At 42.7% G+C, this 16,392-nt stretch overlaps 1 protein-coding gene across 2 annotated transcripts; it reads left to right on the forward strand.

The window, feature by feature from the left end:
- Positions 1-538: 538 nt before the first annotated feature.
- On the forward strand, positions 539-11,545 carry LOC140305506 (uncharacterized). 2 transcript variants are annotated; one of them, XM_072384403.1, is made up of 3 exons: positions 539-942; positions 5,628-8,033; positions 11,524-11,545. In XM_072384403.1, the coding sequence occupies exon 2, from the start codon at positions 6,184-6,186 to the stop codon at positions 8,008-8,010; it is 1,827 nt and encodes a 608-aa protein (XP_072240504.1). In that variant the 5' UTR covers positions 539-942; positions 5,628-6,183; the 3' UTR covers positions 8,011-8,033; positions 11,524-11,545. The 2 variants fall into 2 exon arrangements, with proteins under 2 accessions (XP_072240504.1, XP_072240503.1); XM_072384402.1 differs by lacking the exon at positions 11,524-11,545 and having other exon boundaries at positions 540-942; positions 5,628-9,528.
- The last annotated feature ends 4,847 nt before the right edge of the window (positions 11,546-16,392 follow it).

The following is a 16,392-nucleotide window of genomic DNA, read 5'->3' on the forward strand; positions in this document are numbered from 1 at the left end:
GTTGAAGAATAAAGGCGCTCAGACCAAATATTGACTTTCAAGCTTGTTACAGTTGTACAAACTCAGTTTTTTCCTTTATATACTGATTTTACATTTATATTAAAATATATCAGTACACCTATTTCCTGTTTTCCGTTAATATATAAAGAAAAATTCAATAAAAACTAATTGATTAATTATTTATCCCAAAAGGGAAGTTATATAAATGGGGTTATATAATTTGTAGACATGAAGGATGGCTCCAGACCTTTGCTCAGTACTGTATTTCTCCCTTTCACATGCACAGAAAATAAATTAATTCAGGCTAAATGTTTCCAAAATGGTACCAAGGGGCACATCAAATGTCCTTCAGAGGCCACATGAGAATTAATTCAGGTTTCACTTCATTAGAAAGCAAACAGCCTGAAATCTACTGATGAATGAAAGTATAAAGGGCCATGCTCTCATAACTGATTCGTTCTTTTGTTGTAAAATTAACCACTCCCGTAAGAGAGATGGTGGGAGACGGAGGTGAAGATGAGGGATGAAGACGAGAACAAAACGACAGGAGCTCATAACACTTCATGAGGGAGAACGAGACTCTCGCGCGGAGAGACAGGGGACAAAAACGTGACGAGGCAGCCTAAGAGCTGTTATGCAACCGCTGACCTACTAACACATATCTCTAGAAAGGAAGCCGGAGAAACTGGAGCAAAGTGTCCGGTAGCGCGCAACACGCAGGCAGCCCGAGCCAAAAGACAGAAACAGCATCCAGCCGACCCAGTGACTCATCCGACACGGACCCGAGCGCCGACCAGGGAGAAGCAGAAAGTTTTTCAGCTTTTTTCAGATTTAGAGGGAGGTTTCCTCTAAAAGGACAAGAAGAAGAAGGAGAGACTGGAGCGAGACAGCTTTTGTGTCGGGCAAGCCTGGACATTTTTTCCTCCTCCAGGACAACGAAAGGTATGTTTTGACTACAGCCGTCTGCTTTGTGTTTTCTCCTCTTTACCTGCTCGTAGACGCGTGTGTTTTTCCTTATAGGGTTAGATTTAAACGTGTTTTAGCGAAGAGGACGTGATGCTCGTGGTCGGTTATTGTTCATATGGCAACTCTCTGCCCTGCCGGTTAAACCCGCGTCAGTGCGTGACTTTGAGGCGCTTGCGGATCTTTTTTTTTGTCACGTAACACACGGCACCCGCGTGGCAAATTTCCACTTTGTTGCAGGCTTCTCGCGCTTATTTCGTTTTATTTACTGTTGTCCGACTGAGGGACGCGGTTTAGCAGGTAAACACATATGTAGTCAATGTCAAGGGGAGGTAATATCCCTCATGGTGGTGTTTTCCAGGCAGCAGAGACAGCTGCTGTGTTGTCTGCTCAATGCAGACACGGTACTATATCAGGTCCTGCACGTGGCATGCCGCTGTTCTTACCTACATGTTTAATGTAGGTCACTAGATCACTGTTGTTCCAAAGATATCAATTTATTTGTCTGTTCGTCTCCAGCAAACACAGGTCTGAATCAACGATTCTTTTAAGATACAGCTTATTCTAAAGGCTACGTTTTTTTTTTAAATATATATATATATATTCGAAAAATAGAAATGGTGGAATATCTTCCAGGGTTAAGCAATAATCTCCCCTGTGGTTGTGTGCATACTATAAAATAATAAATTACCTTTATAAGAGGAAACTCTGAACAAAATGTCTGGTGCGTATTTAAAGTGAGTAACTGGGCAGTTTCCCCTTCACTGGTAAGGTGTGTTAAGTAAAGCACAGAGCTTTGCTTTGAGGGAGTTGGAGGGTATGACATAACCAGCAGCACACAGCAGGGAAAAGCAATAAACAGCAGCTGCCTCCTGGGACAGAGAAGCCTGTAATTGATTCCCGTTCACACCCTGCTCATTATTTGTATTTATATTAACTTCAAATTCTTATTTCTGAAGCAGATTTGTGGTAAACCTTTGCAGGGAACTTAGTCTTTGAAAGGCTTTCATCTGTGATGTAACACAGCTGCTCAATGTCTGCTGCTATTTTTAACCTGCCCCGTAGCTTTTCTGCACCAGAAAACTTGTAGCAGGGAACATCAGATGTGGCACCTTTTTTTTTCTTCTGTCTGATACAAAGCTTGTCTCGTAAGATCCAGGTGAGATCTCGGTGTGACTTTGTTGTAAAGTTAGAACAACAAGTGAGCATCCAGGCTGTGATGCAATGCATGGACAATGGAAACCCTTGTCTGGCGAGGACGGGCACAGTCTTGGTGTGTCTGACGTCTGGCAGCCGGTCTGGTTTTTGAGTCTGCATAGCTCTGTTCCAGCCAACTCATTGAATATAGGTCAGACCTGAAACTGGGTGAGGAGACGTATGGGGTTTCCAGGGCAAGTGGTGAACTACTTTGACTTCTCTGATTGTGGCTCTACAAGAATACCGACCCCACAAACATAACTAAGATTCATTGTTTCGCTTAGTTTTTCTGTTTAAGTGGCTGTTAGTCGAGAGTTGTTTTAACAGTTTTCGACTCACCTATATTCTTTGCAAAGCTCATTTGGACTTGTAGTAGACTGTAGGAAATGATTTTTAATAGTAAAAAATACTGTGAATTTGGCCAAAGAAAGATCCAGATGTTTCCTTTTAAAATCTGTACTCTTTACCTCAGAGGCGTTTAGTCACGTATTTCTCTGGGTAGGTGTTCAAAGGCATGCTGTGTTGTAAGTCTCAGTGAGTGACCTGGAATGTCTGGATTCTTGTCTCCTAGTTTTGTTTGACACAAAGCCATAGGGTAAAATGGAGGCTCCTAGCTGGGGCCCCTCCACGTGTGTGGTGTTGGATCATTTAAAAGATGGAGGAGGGGAAGAGGATGATGTGCATTTTACTCACACTTGCCTCAGAGTGGGTTAGAGGTGAAACATTCCTCTCTGAGCAGTAAGTGTCTATGAACTGCTTCGGGGGGGGGGCATTGAGAAACAAACAGCTTACAGTTGCTGCAATGAATCATTTTTTTAATGGGAAATTATTGCACAAAGAGCCAGTTACACAATGCACCAAGTCTCCTCTTTTTTTCGTTATCGTATGGCGTCGCTCTCGGCTTTTGTTCCGAGCACAGCGTTCACAGAGAGGACAGTGAAAATGGAGATTGCGGAACCTGTAGCGTCTGCTGCTATGTAATGGGCATGTGCTCTGCAACAAGAGAAATTCAGAGCACGTACACTAGGAGCAACAACAGCAGCCCCTCCCCACGCAGTCCAGAGAGAGAGCCTGTTAGTGAATTTGGCTGCAGAGATGGGTGTGTGCCATGACGTCAATGCCACTGCCTTATCTCGCACTATAATTTTCCATCTGCCACCGATTCCTATTGTAATGCGCTGCAAAAGGTGTCATGGGTTCTGCTGAGCGAACAGGAGATGCTGTGGCATGAAAATCGCTGGGTCTTTCATAACCTGATGTTTAGGCAGATGATGTATTCAAGTGTGTCTCTTAAGATTCTTTAAGATTCCTCTCATGTCCACCAATTGAATCCCCCCCCATCACCCAATCCCTCTCTGCTTCCACCCACCCTCACCTCTCCCATTTCCTCTATTTTTAGACTGCACTCTTAATACTCTCCTGTCCCCCCCTCCCTTGCAGTCCCACTGACCTATTTTATGGTGCACCGTCAAAGACAGGAGGAGTGTTTACTGTTCCGCGTTGTTTCTAGGTCAGTGGGACAGCACAGACGTGTGCGTGCTTCCTTCCCGCCCGCCTTTGTTTCGCATTCCTCGTTCCCGCATGTCTTTATGAAAATTATCCAGCAGGGGGGATATGGGGGGCGGCTGGGAGATGTGAGCCTACATTTTTCCACATCTTTGTGTGGTTGTGTTGAGGCCCCTTTGTGTTCAGTGTAGCTTCATACAAGAAGGACAAGAAATTTCAAGAACGTCTTAGTTTGCCTGAGTTATGACATAACAAGCAAGATTAGATAAACTTTGACATTATTCAGAGCAGTTTTCCAGCTATTTTAAGCTATTTTATTTTTATTTTTTATGGGTGATTATGTAACAGGGTCACTGACTCTGAGGAAGCAGAGAAAGCTGTAATCCGTCTGGAGAGCGTAAAGTAGTTCAGACGGCTACATGGCACTGACTTCAAGTGGTGATACTGGAACAAAACACTGCAGCAGGGATAGATGCAAGTCAGTTTTTTGTAACCGTGGCACTTTTGTTTGAGTTCTGAGAGTGTTTTTACACCTTTGCCATCATCATTTCAATAACAGAAGTATTCTGTTGAGATTCTTTGTTCAGCTCTTTAATTTTCAAGGCTTCATTAACAGAGAGACTATGCAAACTTGGAGCTACTTGCTGTTTATTCAGCAATACCCTGACATTTCTCTGCAGCTTTTCTTGCCCAACTTACCCTTTTCAAGGGTTTTTATTCTCAAAATGGAGCTCACGATTGTTTTGACAAGTAGCGCCCATGGCGTGAACAGATGTGTTGTACGCTACGTGAAAACATTTGTCCTCAGCAGCTCAGCCAGCACGGAGACAAACATTTCTAGAGAGCATTTTTTTAGATCCAATCATTGCTGCTTGAATGACTTTAAGTCCTTAACATGGTCCCTGTTATTTTTTCTTTAGACAACTCAGTGTCTGTAAGCAGTAAGTGTGCTTCAGATTCCAGAGTTCCTTTAAAAAAATTATGAGAGAGACACTTCTGAATAAAGCATTTTTTCATGATAAAAGGTCCTTTGTGCTCTGTTTAATTCCAGTGCAGTGAATGAAAAACAACACCACCATCATTTTTTACCACAGGCATAGTGACCTAGATTACATTGCTCTGTGTTCGTAAAAAGATGTTTTTGTGTCTGTAAGGGGCTCAGTGCAATGATGTGTTGTTAATTAATGCATATGAACTGTGTAAGGCTGTGCAGTGACAGAAATAAAGGACTGAGGGTTAAAAACAAGAGTGACTCTTGTTACATAACACTGGACTGCCAACAACGTCCGTCTGTGGTGCGTTTGGTATTGTTTTTAATTCTATGATGCAAGACGTTTTGGGTTGGAAAGGCTTCCTGTGGGGCTACGATCGTGACACCACAGGAAGGAAGCTCAGCAGCTTGTGGTATTGTGTAATTTCAGACGGTGGGAAGCCTATCAGAGAAACTGTGAGAGAACCACCTCACCTCAAAAAGAAAAAAAATGGAATTGCACATAATCTCTTTCTTCCAAAAAAAAAAAAACCCCAAACGGACCACACCACTGTAACGTCCAGTCGTTCCTCTCTCAGTTCTTTGTTTGTCACTGCAGAGCTTGCACTAGGTCAGCCTGCTTTACTCCTCGTCATGTGACACAGCTCTGTTTTACACAAAGAGCTCTGCAGCAGCAGCAGCACATGCTTAGCCACAGTTACAGCCCCATCTTCTCTTGCGTGTCTTTCTGTTCAGACTCAGACTAATCTGCCCTCTTTTTCTCAGAGATCTCCACGCAAAATAGAAACATATTAAGCTTTTGGATTTATGCCATAGATTTTTGGTACGGTTGAATAGGAGAAAAAAAACACATTTTACCACTGTTAAGTTAAATCTAATTCCACCTTGTTTAACTGTAAATTAACACTACAATGACCTGCAGTGACTTTACAGATAATCTAATTCTCTCTCTGTCTCTGTTCTTTCTCAGTAACCCAGTTACCGGTCAACAAACAGCGCCACTGAAGCTGAATCCTCAAGGAGCCCTGAAGTAGACGCACTGACCTACATCCTGTGTAAGACACAGCAGGAATCAGGGCAGTGGCCTGACAGGCATCCCAGCTCTGCTGAAGATTGACAAAGAGGCCAATAAACCCAGTCACCTCCAGCATAACTCCAGAGAGTGTTGAGCTATTTGCAGAGGCAGCTGAAAGACCCTTTACTCAATATACAAAATCGTTTCATTTTTCATTTAATTTTTCAAAACACTACTTCAATGTCTGAGGTTTTTGTGGAGTTCCACCTCTTTTTAATCTTCCTGGCTAATCTGGACACTTGAACGTTTTGATCTTGAAAGATAAGTAACGGAAATCAATGAGGCTATCCTTTCGAGGAGCACAAATACCTCATCTGGAAGTTTTTGCTGATCCTGCGACATAGGTCAAACGTTTTACCAACAAAGCAGAAGGCTCATAGTTTTACATCTTTTCCCTACCCCCCATTTCCCTTTGCTAGGGTCATACTCTAGCCCCCAACTGGAGAAAAAAATGGAAAGTCTCAGTCTACACATCCCATCCACCAGCAACAAAAATGCCATGCAAGTAGACACCTTCTACGACGACAGCCTCCCATCCCCCGTTCCCGAAGATGACGCACGGATCGGTCGCCAGGGTAAAGGCGCCAAGGCCAATGTGGCCTCCCGTCGCAAGCGAGAGTTCATTTCCGATGAGAAGAAAGATGCTTCCTACTGGGAAAAACGGAGGAAGAACAACGAGGCAGCCAAGCGCTCAAGGGAAAAGCGTCGCCTCAATGATATGGTGTTAGAGAACCGGGTCATGGCACTGAATGAGGAGAACGTGCGTCTAAAGACGGAGCTCCTTCAGCTAAAGTTGCGCTTTGGTCTCATCAGCACGGCCTCCTACATGGAGAAAAGTCAGCAGATCTCCAACAGTGTTGCTGATGTGAACACTGGGAGCAGCACCAGTGGCACCCCAAACACCTACCTCTCAAGTAGCGGTTACTCCAGTGCGTCCCAGGTGATGCTGAATTCTGACTCATCAGAAACTGAACAGTCAGTCCGTGGTGAGCGCCACTCAATGCTCCACAAGTACTCTCCACGGGGCTCCGTGTCTGACATGTCTGACGGCTCCTCCAGAGACAGCCCCGAACCCATCAGCTACACGATAAAGAAGGAGTCCTCAAGCATGGAGATGGCCGGACTGGAAAGCAACACAATTACCAACAGGATCCCTAATGGAATTCCAACTGGGAATTACCATGGCAACCATCCAACACTAGTTTCAACTCACCAGCAAAATGCCCCGTTGGCTGAAAGTGCGAGAGACTTCCAGCATCATCAACATCACATGGAGACCTCCAGTCCCGCCCCTCAGGCCACATCCGCACAGAGGAGCGTCATCTTGTACCGGTCCAGCAGCGGCTGTTACCCCATGGAGAGCCAGAGGCCAGAGGACCCGCAGTCCCAGCAGAGCAGACTGCCTCAGCACGGCCAGCACACTGTACCTTCCAAGTTCTCCGACTGCTCAGTGACCATCTCCGAGGTCGCTGAGAAGCTACAGAGGACAAAGACCATGGACTCACCACAGTATGAATACACCAACAGTCATCTCGAGTCTGCAGAGGAGCTGCAGCAAAGGTATAATCACAATGCCCAACAGTCGCATGACAACCTCCATCACTGCGGCTACCAGGCTCAGGAGAGCAGTCTTCATCACACTGAGAGCCACCACAACCCCTTCAGGACTGATCTTATCCACAGCGAGGAGGCCAAGTCCTCCTTCACACAGCACAACGGCTACCTCAACACACTGGACGAAGAGCCCCCGGTTCTCACCTATGAGGGAGGCCCCCGAACGGACAGTTTCTATCAAGAGAACTCTTCTGCTAAAGACACTTCCTCAAGCGATGGAGACCCTCGTAGTTCTGATAAGGAGGGCTCCACAGACGACGAGTCCCCCTCCTCATCCTCCTCAGACATCAGCAGTTACCACCAGAAGATGGAGGGAGCTGCCGGTTTGAACGGCGAGTGTCAAGCCGAGGTCAAAGGCACTGCCCTGCCCCACAAGCTCCGCCTCAAATACAGAGCGCTGTCCAACGGGGCAGCTGGAGCTCAGGTCGAGGGGCTGATCAGCACCTCTATGTCCCCCTCTCCCACTTTACCCCAACACCCTTACTTAGCTCTGAGCAACCCTCACAGCGGCCAGGCCAACGGAGAATGCAGAGAGGCGGAGAATGACACTGAGTATGTGGAAGAAGCCAAATCTCAAATGAATGAGAGTATGGAGGCTAAAAAGGACAGGGGGAAAAAGGGATCGGGCAGTGTGAGAGTTGGGCGCAATAAGAGGCGAGATTAAGGACAAACGGGAGCAGCTTGAGCGTTTTCCTGGACAGACTCTTAAAACTTTGACTCACATCGGCACCTAAGACGGAGCAGAACCTGTGATCTGTGTGAGGTGTATTTAGGATGTGATAGCACCATCAAGTTTCACTGTGTCACCCATAACCCCCTTTCTCCTACCTCCCACACATCCCTCAAACTAAAATAACAGCTTGAGGGATGCGGCAAAATAAAACTCTCCAGAACATTTCCCTTGTGGAAGATTAAATTACTCATTAATTCATTTTTGTAAATTGCCTTAGTGGCTGGTCAGTGTTCATTGTGGCATTACAGGAGCATTCCTTTTTACCAAAGACACGCATATTTCCTTTACTATCTCCCTTTTTTGGCAGAGTTACATTCTTCCTCCCCCCTCTTCCTCACCGTTCACCCTGTTAAATGCCGGCACACGAGTCCTCTTCACTCCTGAAGCACTTAGATTGTATAATACTGTGACATATAAATTTACATATATTGAATATATATTTTAAGAAGAAAATTGTGTCAAAAACAATAAAAAAAAATAAAGCAGGGGGATGCAGAAGTTGTAGACTTGCAAGTTTGATGTTTTGAAATGCCTTGTACAGTCCCCATTTGTTCAGAAAAAAGCCTCAAAAAGATTTTTTCTTTAACGAAAGCTCTGAGCCACAACTTGTAAAAGGAAAAGAAAGGTACAGCTTTTGGGTTTTCTTTTTAGATTGGGGTCCTTGTTTGTGCTCTTTGACACTCAAAGCGGTCAATGCCAGTTATTTGCATATCAGTCAAGGTAACGCAGTCACACGTGGCTGTTTATTTAAAACTTGACAAGCACAAGGCGAGTTTTGTTTGCCAGTCGTTAAGTAAAATCAGTAGAAGGCAAAAATTGTCTTAACAGATAAAATGTCTCTCCAGTCGCAACCAGCAAAGCTGCTCTCTTTTCAAAAGGTGCCTCTTTGTGTTGTTATTCGTCCCCACGTTGGAAAATGTCTTCACGATCCCTCCCTTCTCTGCACTGATTTGTTTTAGATACAGTAGCTGCAGTAAATCACACATTATGTAAAACTTTCACTTCCTGGTGCCTGCCTCCAGCCACTATGTATAAATGTAAAGTTGTCTCTCTTTCTTGTATACTGCTGTCATTATTTTATTATTATTTTATTGATATTTTCTATTATATTTGTTATTTTGGCTATTAAGTGTATTTTTCTGTCATCCTGTTGTCTCTTTTTGCTCTGTGCTCTTCCTGGTTGTGCTGTGTATTTATCCATGCTACTTTTTGCCCCAGGCACCATTTGTATTCTGTGTTAATGTATAACCTCTGTCTTCTGCCGAAACAATTTCCCGAAAATGTACAAGTTAAGAAAAAGAAAAAAAAAAAAGAATAAGGCTTATCCGGAGGTGATTATGTATTGTTATAACTCACATGGATATGCAAATGGTTCTGAGAACATACAGTTTTAATTGTGAAAGATTGAAAAATGGAGGGGGGGGGGGGAATAAAAGGTTGTTCAATTTATTCATGACTCTTTTGAACTTTTTGAGCCACAAACTAGACCAATGAGCCAATTTTCACGTCTGCCAGTGCAGCTCGGTGTGAGCAGACAACCATCACGATGACGTCGCCACTTAATGACTAACTCCAACTGTATGAAGACACAGCATGGGATGGACCTGTTGGCTACACTTTACCTCCGAATACAAGCACGATATATTTATACACACACATCACGGATGGTAGCAAAATAAACCACTAAGCTCATATTACACAAACATGCTGCCTGCTCTCCAGAGTGCATTCAAATGGGGATGAAATATTACATAAAGTTAATGAAATATTAATCTTTGAATAAACTGGCTATGAGTTGGAAAAGCAAAATGGATTAAAAAAAATACAAAAGTCAGATTTGATAACATGAAGGATAGGCAACAAGGATCACAGTTTCTATACAAGTTAAGAGAAGCTGGGGCAACTTATCGGTAGAACTTTCAACAGAAAATCAAATTACAGTATCTAATTCTCCAGTATATGCTTTCTGTGAGTTTTTCTGCAAAAAGTCTTCACAGCTGGCAGCTATTTTTACTTTACCTGTGGTGCTCTAGACAGAGTGAAGCATTTATAAGTTAATGAGCCAATTATCACATCAGAAGTTCAATTAAGTTTTAAAATGAAAAAATAAGAGTATTTAAATAGTGCCAATTCACAACTAAAGTAATCTCAAGGCACTTTAAAGTGAAGTGGTCCAATTCTTTGTAATTGAATAATAATCCAATTAAATTAATTAAAATCCAAATGGGTCCAATTCACATAATAATGGGGGTGAGAGGACATTAACGGAAAGGCGGGGATACCTGTTGATAAAGAGAAACATAAGTTAATGACGACAGTTATGTCATATGTATATAGAGAGCAAAGTGAGGAGAGGTGCATCATAGGACGTCCCCCAGCAGTTTAGGCCTGTAGTAGCAGAACTATGGGATGTTTCACGGTCACCTGAGCTATCCTGAACTATGAGCTTTGTCAAAAAGGAAAGTTTTAAGCTTAATCTTAAAGGTAGAGAAGGTGTCTGCTTCCTGAACCCAAACTGGCAGCTTATTCCACAGAGAGGGGCCTGATAACTGAAGGTTCTGCCTCCCGTTCTACTTTTAGAAACGGTAGGAACTACAAGTAAAACTGCAAAGTAAAAGGAGAAATGACATTTTCCTGATTTGGAGTATATGGTCTGTAAGATGGTTGGTGGTGGTACGATACAAACAGGTGCACTGGGGTTTCTTACCTTCACACTTCAACGACCCTGTTCTAAGTTCACTGGTTGAACATCATGCAGGACCTTCATTTGTCACTCAGATGCAGTTGTAAATTTGCTCTTTGTTAAAGTTTTTTTAAGTTATTTTTTCCTGCTGATACATCCAGACCCTTCACAGGTGTTTTTGTAACATGGTAATCAGCTTCTTTCAGTTCACCTGTCACTGGTTTTAACGTTGCAGCTGATTGGTGTGAGTTTAACGAGGAAAGTGCAGCTGTTTAATGACGAGGTGACATGTCAGTCTTGTTTTGTCAGTACAGCTTGTTCTAGTTCCTGATAACAGACACAAGTAAGCAATTCAAATGAATGAATGTTACATTTCAATGTGGTGAGTCAAAGAGCTGTTTAAATGAACAAAAACAATAACAGACAGAATCAGTTTACAGTGTCCCAACTTCAAGAATGCTTAAACCACATGTTAGGTAAGTGATTACTTTCTGTATCTGGTGTTGTCCAGAATTGCATAATATCTCAAAGCAGTGCTTTGGAAGTTGTGTTTTATGTGAAGAATTAAAAAAAGGACAAAAATGAAGCAAAAACAAGTTACACAAGTGTCTCAGGATAACAACTGCGTCAGACTGTGAGTGCCGAATGAGCCAGCCCCCATCCAACCATGCCGATAATGGAACAATAGCTGCTGGGAACAGCAGGTTGGCTTGAGCAGAGCGGGCCGCTGTTACGGGTTACATAACAGACACGACAGGAAGGAGAGCCTGTCATCTGCAGAGGGGTTGCATGTTCAAAGATACACCCGATTGAAAATCTCAGGGCTCTAGTTTGAAAATGTCAACAAGGTAGGGAGGGAACCCCCCCCTCCAAAAAAAAAAAACAACCTAAGAAGATGTTTTCATACTCAGAGCTTCTCATTGCACAACCTCATGAGGCACATCCAGAGCAGCACTCCCAGTCTTATGTCTCAATTTCAGATTAATGGATGACGGATGTGCGTGTGTGGAAGCAGCTGACCACAAACAGACCTGCTGTTTCTCATCAGTAATATGAAACTCCTTTGTGTTTTCACTTCTGCTTGCCACACCACCCAACAGCCAGGTATAACAAGGTGACATTCCTGAGGAAACCGCAGTGCTTTGTGCTGCACCCTCCGTCTTTCATTTTCTCTCTGACACCTTTCCCCTCCCTCCCTCCCGCACTCATTCCCCTTATTTTCCAGCCCATCTTCGAGCTCTACAAGCTGCTTTGTGTTGTACTGAGGCTTGTGAAAACAGGCCAGGAGTGTGAAAGTAGGTCAGTGAGGAGGGATGGGAGAGGATGGAGGAGAAGGGAGAGTAGCGAGAGAGAAAGAGAGGTTATTCAGAGTGGAGAGAATGAGAGACAGGGGGGACAGAAGGGGGGAGGAGAAGAGAGTTACATCACATCCCTCCACTAAGTAAACTTGAGTAAACTACTCAGAAAGAAGCTCTCTGCTTGTGGGAGCAGGTCAGTAGCACACACTGGCTGATTGATTCCCCCCAGCTAACATGATTACGTTTTGGAACTCTGTGTAACATTTTCACATGACTGCAGATCATCAATTTTATCACCTTCAGGGCAACAACAAGCAGCTATTTAGGGACTTTTAGTGTAAGATAGAAACATTCACTTCTTAGTTCATTACATAAATGGAATTTGAATGTAGGGCTATTTCTAAAATTGTAACAAATTGCACTTGTAAGTAGAGCAGCAGAGGATCTGGCAGTAATTTATGAGTTGCATATAAAACTCTAAACGATTTGTGTTGACCTAATTTGATTTTTCCCCACACATATCCCAAAGTAACTAAACAGTGGAGGTGTGACCCAGGAAGGCAACTTCCTCATATATAAAGCAGTGAAAGGTCATATTGTGGAGTGTGTTTGTGTGTGTAAAAAACAAGGTATGGGGGGGGTTGTTGGCTTTGTGCTGCCTGCAGTGATCAGCAGCTCTGGCTGGTTATGTAACCGAGATGTTGCAGTATGTAGGTCAGCTGCACAGGGAGAGGCAGCGATGGGGTAAGGGGAATGAAGCTGAGGAGTGTGTGAGTCCTTTCAGCCACTTGTCCGCACACAGAGGATGTGCTTTTTTAAATCATGGTGAGCAGATGTCAAATACCATTAGTCACTGCTGAAATCTCCACTTAATGACCTGAAATTTGAGCAGCGAGAGGAGGAAATCATCAGAAGATGGGTGCTGCAGAAGCCTGTTGTGTGATGAAGCCGAACGCTACCAAATTTAAACATTAACTTAGTAAATGTTTACTTTTCACATTCCGGCCCCCATTAACTTTGGATTAGCTTGTGTCTTATGGGGTGTGTTTAAAAACATTTGATGGCGTTCAGTTCAATTCAAACATTTTTAATTTGTTCGCAACATTACACAGAAAGTCCAAGAATAGTTTGAGTTGAATTAGGAGCCTTCTGGACCTGTTGTGCTGTGTTTATTGGCAATCAAAGTTAAAAAGATAAAAATTAAGATAAAAATAATCAGGATTATTCAAAGAAGAGACAGGTAAAGAATAAATAACTCTGGAATGCCGTCCAATCAATTATTGAATAATTCCCAGTCCCTCACTGAGTGTTGTTAAAGACAGACAAACTTTCAGAGCTGTTCCTGTGATGATGAGTGAAATAAGTAGAATAGATATCTGTGCTTGTGGATTCCCTCTTGAGACACTTTCTGTGTGAATTTGCAGGGTTGAATGGGACCTATTCCTAGTCTCAAAAGTAACCAAAGAGTTTAATATTGGTGGAAAGAACAACGTCAACAACATGAAAAAGGGCTCAGATTTATCACATGCCGGCAGGAAACATGTGAGATAAAACAGAAAGTGACAGAGGGAGAAAAACACGACTCCTCTGTTCAACATGCTAGGCTGGCTGCCATTCAAGAGAGAGTTATGTTGCCTGCAATGATCCATTCAGTCCCTGCTGCCTCTGTCTGACTAGTACTGTAAAATAGGTCAGTCAATGTATGTGTGTGTTATTCTACAGATGTGCATGCAACAATCATATGAGGACTGCCGACTTCAGTGACACACACACACACACACACACACACACACGCACACACTAAAGCATTTACGTCACAGTGTTAAAATAGGTCACAAGAAAGTTGTGCACTTCTGAAATGAAAGTAGGCCACCTGGAATAACTGTGTGTTGGTGCGTGCTCGTGTAAGAGATGAATCAGCTTCATGTTATGCAACGCTAAACCACACTCACTACCATTTCTTGTGCCTTTGTGGTAGAAGAAGTGGCCTACAAGTGTACATGTGAGTGTGTATTTATTGTAATGGAGGATACTGTGAGTTTTATCCAGTAAAAATTGCCTTTTGAATTCTCATGCCTGCTGTGGCTTTGCTCAATTTCAGACTTTTTACAGAAAAAGAAAAATCTGCCGTTTTAGTTTGTAATCATGATCTGACTTGAGGAAGTAAGTCCAGTGGGGTTTCTGTTCAGTTTTAGACTAAATTAATTAAACAATAATAAACAATGATTACATAATATAGGCTTTTTTTCTAACACTCCTCAAAATAGAATTGTACAATTTAATGTTTCTCCAACTGTCAAGCAGGGTTTTTGCAGGCTGATGATTTGGGCTTGTTCTGCAGCCACAGGACCTGGGCACCTTGGAGTCATTGAGTCCACCATGAAGTCCTCTGTGTACACCAAAGTATTCTAGAGTCAAATGTGAGGCCATCTGTCCGATAGCTAAAGCCTGACTGAAACTGGGTCATCAACAGGACAATGATCCCAAACACAGCAGCAGATCTACAACAGACTGTCTGGAAAAGAAAAGAATCAACGTGTTGCAATGGTCCAGTCAAAGTCCAGACCTCAACCTGACTGAAACGCTGTGGTGGGACCTTCAGAGAGCTGTGCTTCAATGAACACCCACAAACCTTTTGTTTTTCTAAATCTTTGGCCCATTTTTACTCAACACATCTGTGAAAGATTCTCATTACACAACAAGCTGCTAGGCTACTCGCTCAGTCCGGACTTGCAAATTTCCCACATAGCTGTAGGGGGGGGGGGGGGGGGGTCTAACTCAGCTGTAATGAATGCCTCCTCCCTGCTTCCATGGAACAACGTCCATATTTGTGTCATGTATGTGGACAGTAATAATTGGAAATCAGAAGAACATTAATGGCTCTGGACCACATTAGTGTTTGGCATTGGATCCCAGATGCCAAAGAGATTCAGAAATATTTCTTTTGGAACATCACTGATCAATAAAGTTAATTAAACCCAGAGAGGAGACAGATACCTACATCACTAAAGTCTTACAGCAGCACTCACATGAAACTTGTACACTGTTTCTATTTAAACTGGTTTATTATTAATGAGACATTCGTTATTGGTTTAATGATCTGCAATTGTCCATTAGAATGCATAAACAAAAATAACGCCTGAGAGCGCACGTGTACTCTAAATCTAAGTGAAGAACATCTTTAGTGGTCGGCTGATATCTCATGCTAAGTTAGCCTGCTTTGTCTTTTAACCTTTCTTTCTTTGGGTCTCTTTTTCTAGGTACATTTTATGTTTTTACTTTACCAGATGTGCACTAAAACAGTCAGTTCAAAGCAAGTTATAACCCATTAAGACATGTTAGCTAACAAATTAGTTAAAATTAAGGTGGGTTTTCAAGCATGGTGCTGGGTTGTCTGAGAGGATGCGGCAAATCATTTAAACTAACCATATGCATATTTTGGCAGTGAGCAGATGAGAAAACATTCAATGAGCACGTGTCTCCCGAAATACAATGTCTTAGCTGAATCCATGCCCATATGTGCAAGATTAAACAAACACGAGCATCCTTTCTTTTTGCCAAATCAACTCGTTTAATCTTGTATGATCCTTTAATGTGACATTTTTACACAGAATGATGAGTGTAGATTTTGTGCCCTGTCACTTCCAATGGTATTGCTTTATTAAGGGATCTCCTCCGGGCCAGTATAGAGGAGATAAATTATTACCAGGGTGTGAGCCTACATTTCTAACAGCCTCCACAGCACTTATATAACTAAAGTCAGTTCATGTGTCATAATACGTTTCAAAGCTTATCTTTTTTCAGTTCTTTGGATGTTTTTTCTCACACATTCAGTCCTTTTCAGGACAACAGTGTTGCACAGTTTCATGGAGAGATGTTCTACCATTCTCAGTCCATCAGCAGATGTTTTGCTGCTTTTCCTTTCCATTTAAACTACGTCAAACAGTGTTGAATTGAATCTAAGTCGGGCAACAAAATAACCTATGTCATTGTAGTCTTTTTCCCTCCTCTTTGTAAATTCTTGTGTGATCTCCTCTTCTGCCAAAATTCTGCAATTTGCAATCCTTTTCTGTTAGTATTTGGGTATAAATCAGCTCAGTCACATCTGTGTTGACTGGACATTTCCATGCAAAGGTAACAATTTAACTAGACTACTGTCCTTGTCCCGGTATACAAGCATGGATGACAACTGGTTTATAGACCAAAGTATGTGTAACTCAGTTACGATATGTAATAATATGTCTGCTTTCAGCTTGTTGGTACTGGGTATTTCCCAATTGATCTATTACATCACAGATCAGAAAACTTTAACAAACAATTTAGCTAGGAATT

This window comes from Leuresthes tenuis, unplaced genomic scaffold (assembly GCF_036924035.1).
Source record: "Leuresthes tenuis unplaced genomic scaffold, fLeuTen1.0.hap1 SCAF_4, whole genome shotgun sequence".
NCBI lineage: Eukaryota > Metazoa > Chordata > Actinopteri > Atheriniformes > Atherinopsidae > Leuresthes > Leuresthes tenuis.

Bases quoted from the DNA above. Each gene is read 5' to 3' on its own strand.
- LOC140305506 (XM_072384403.1), top strand. From the start codon at position 6,184: ATGGAAAGTCTCAGTCTACACATCCCATCCACCAGCAACAAAAATGCC.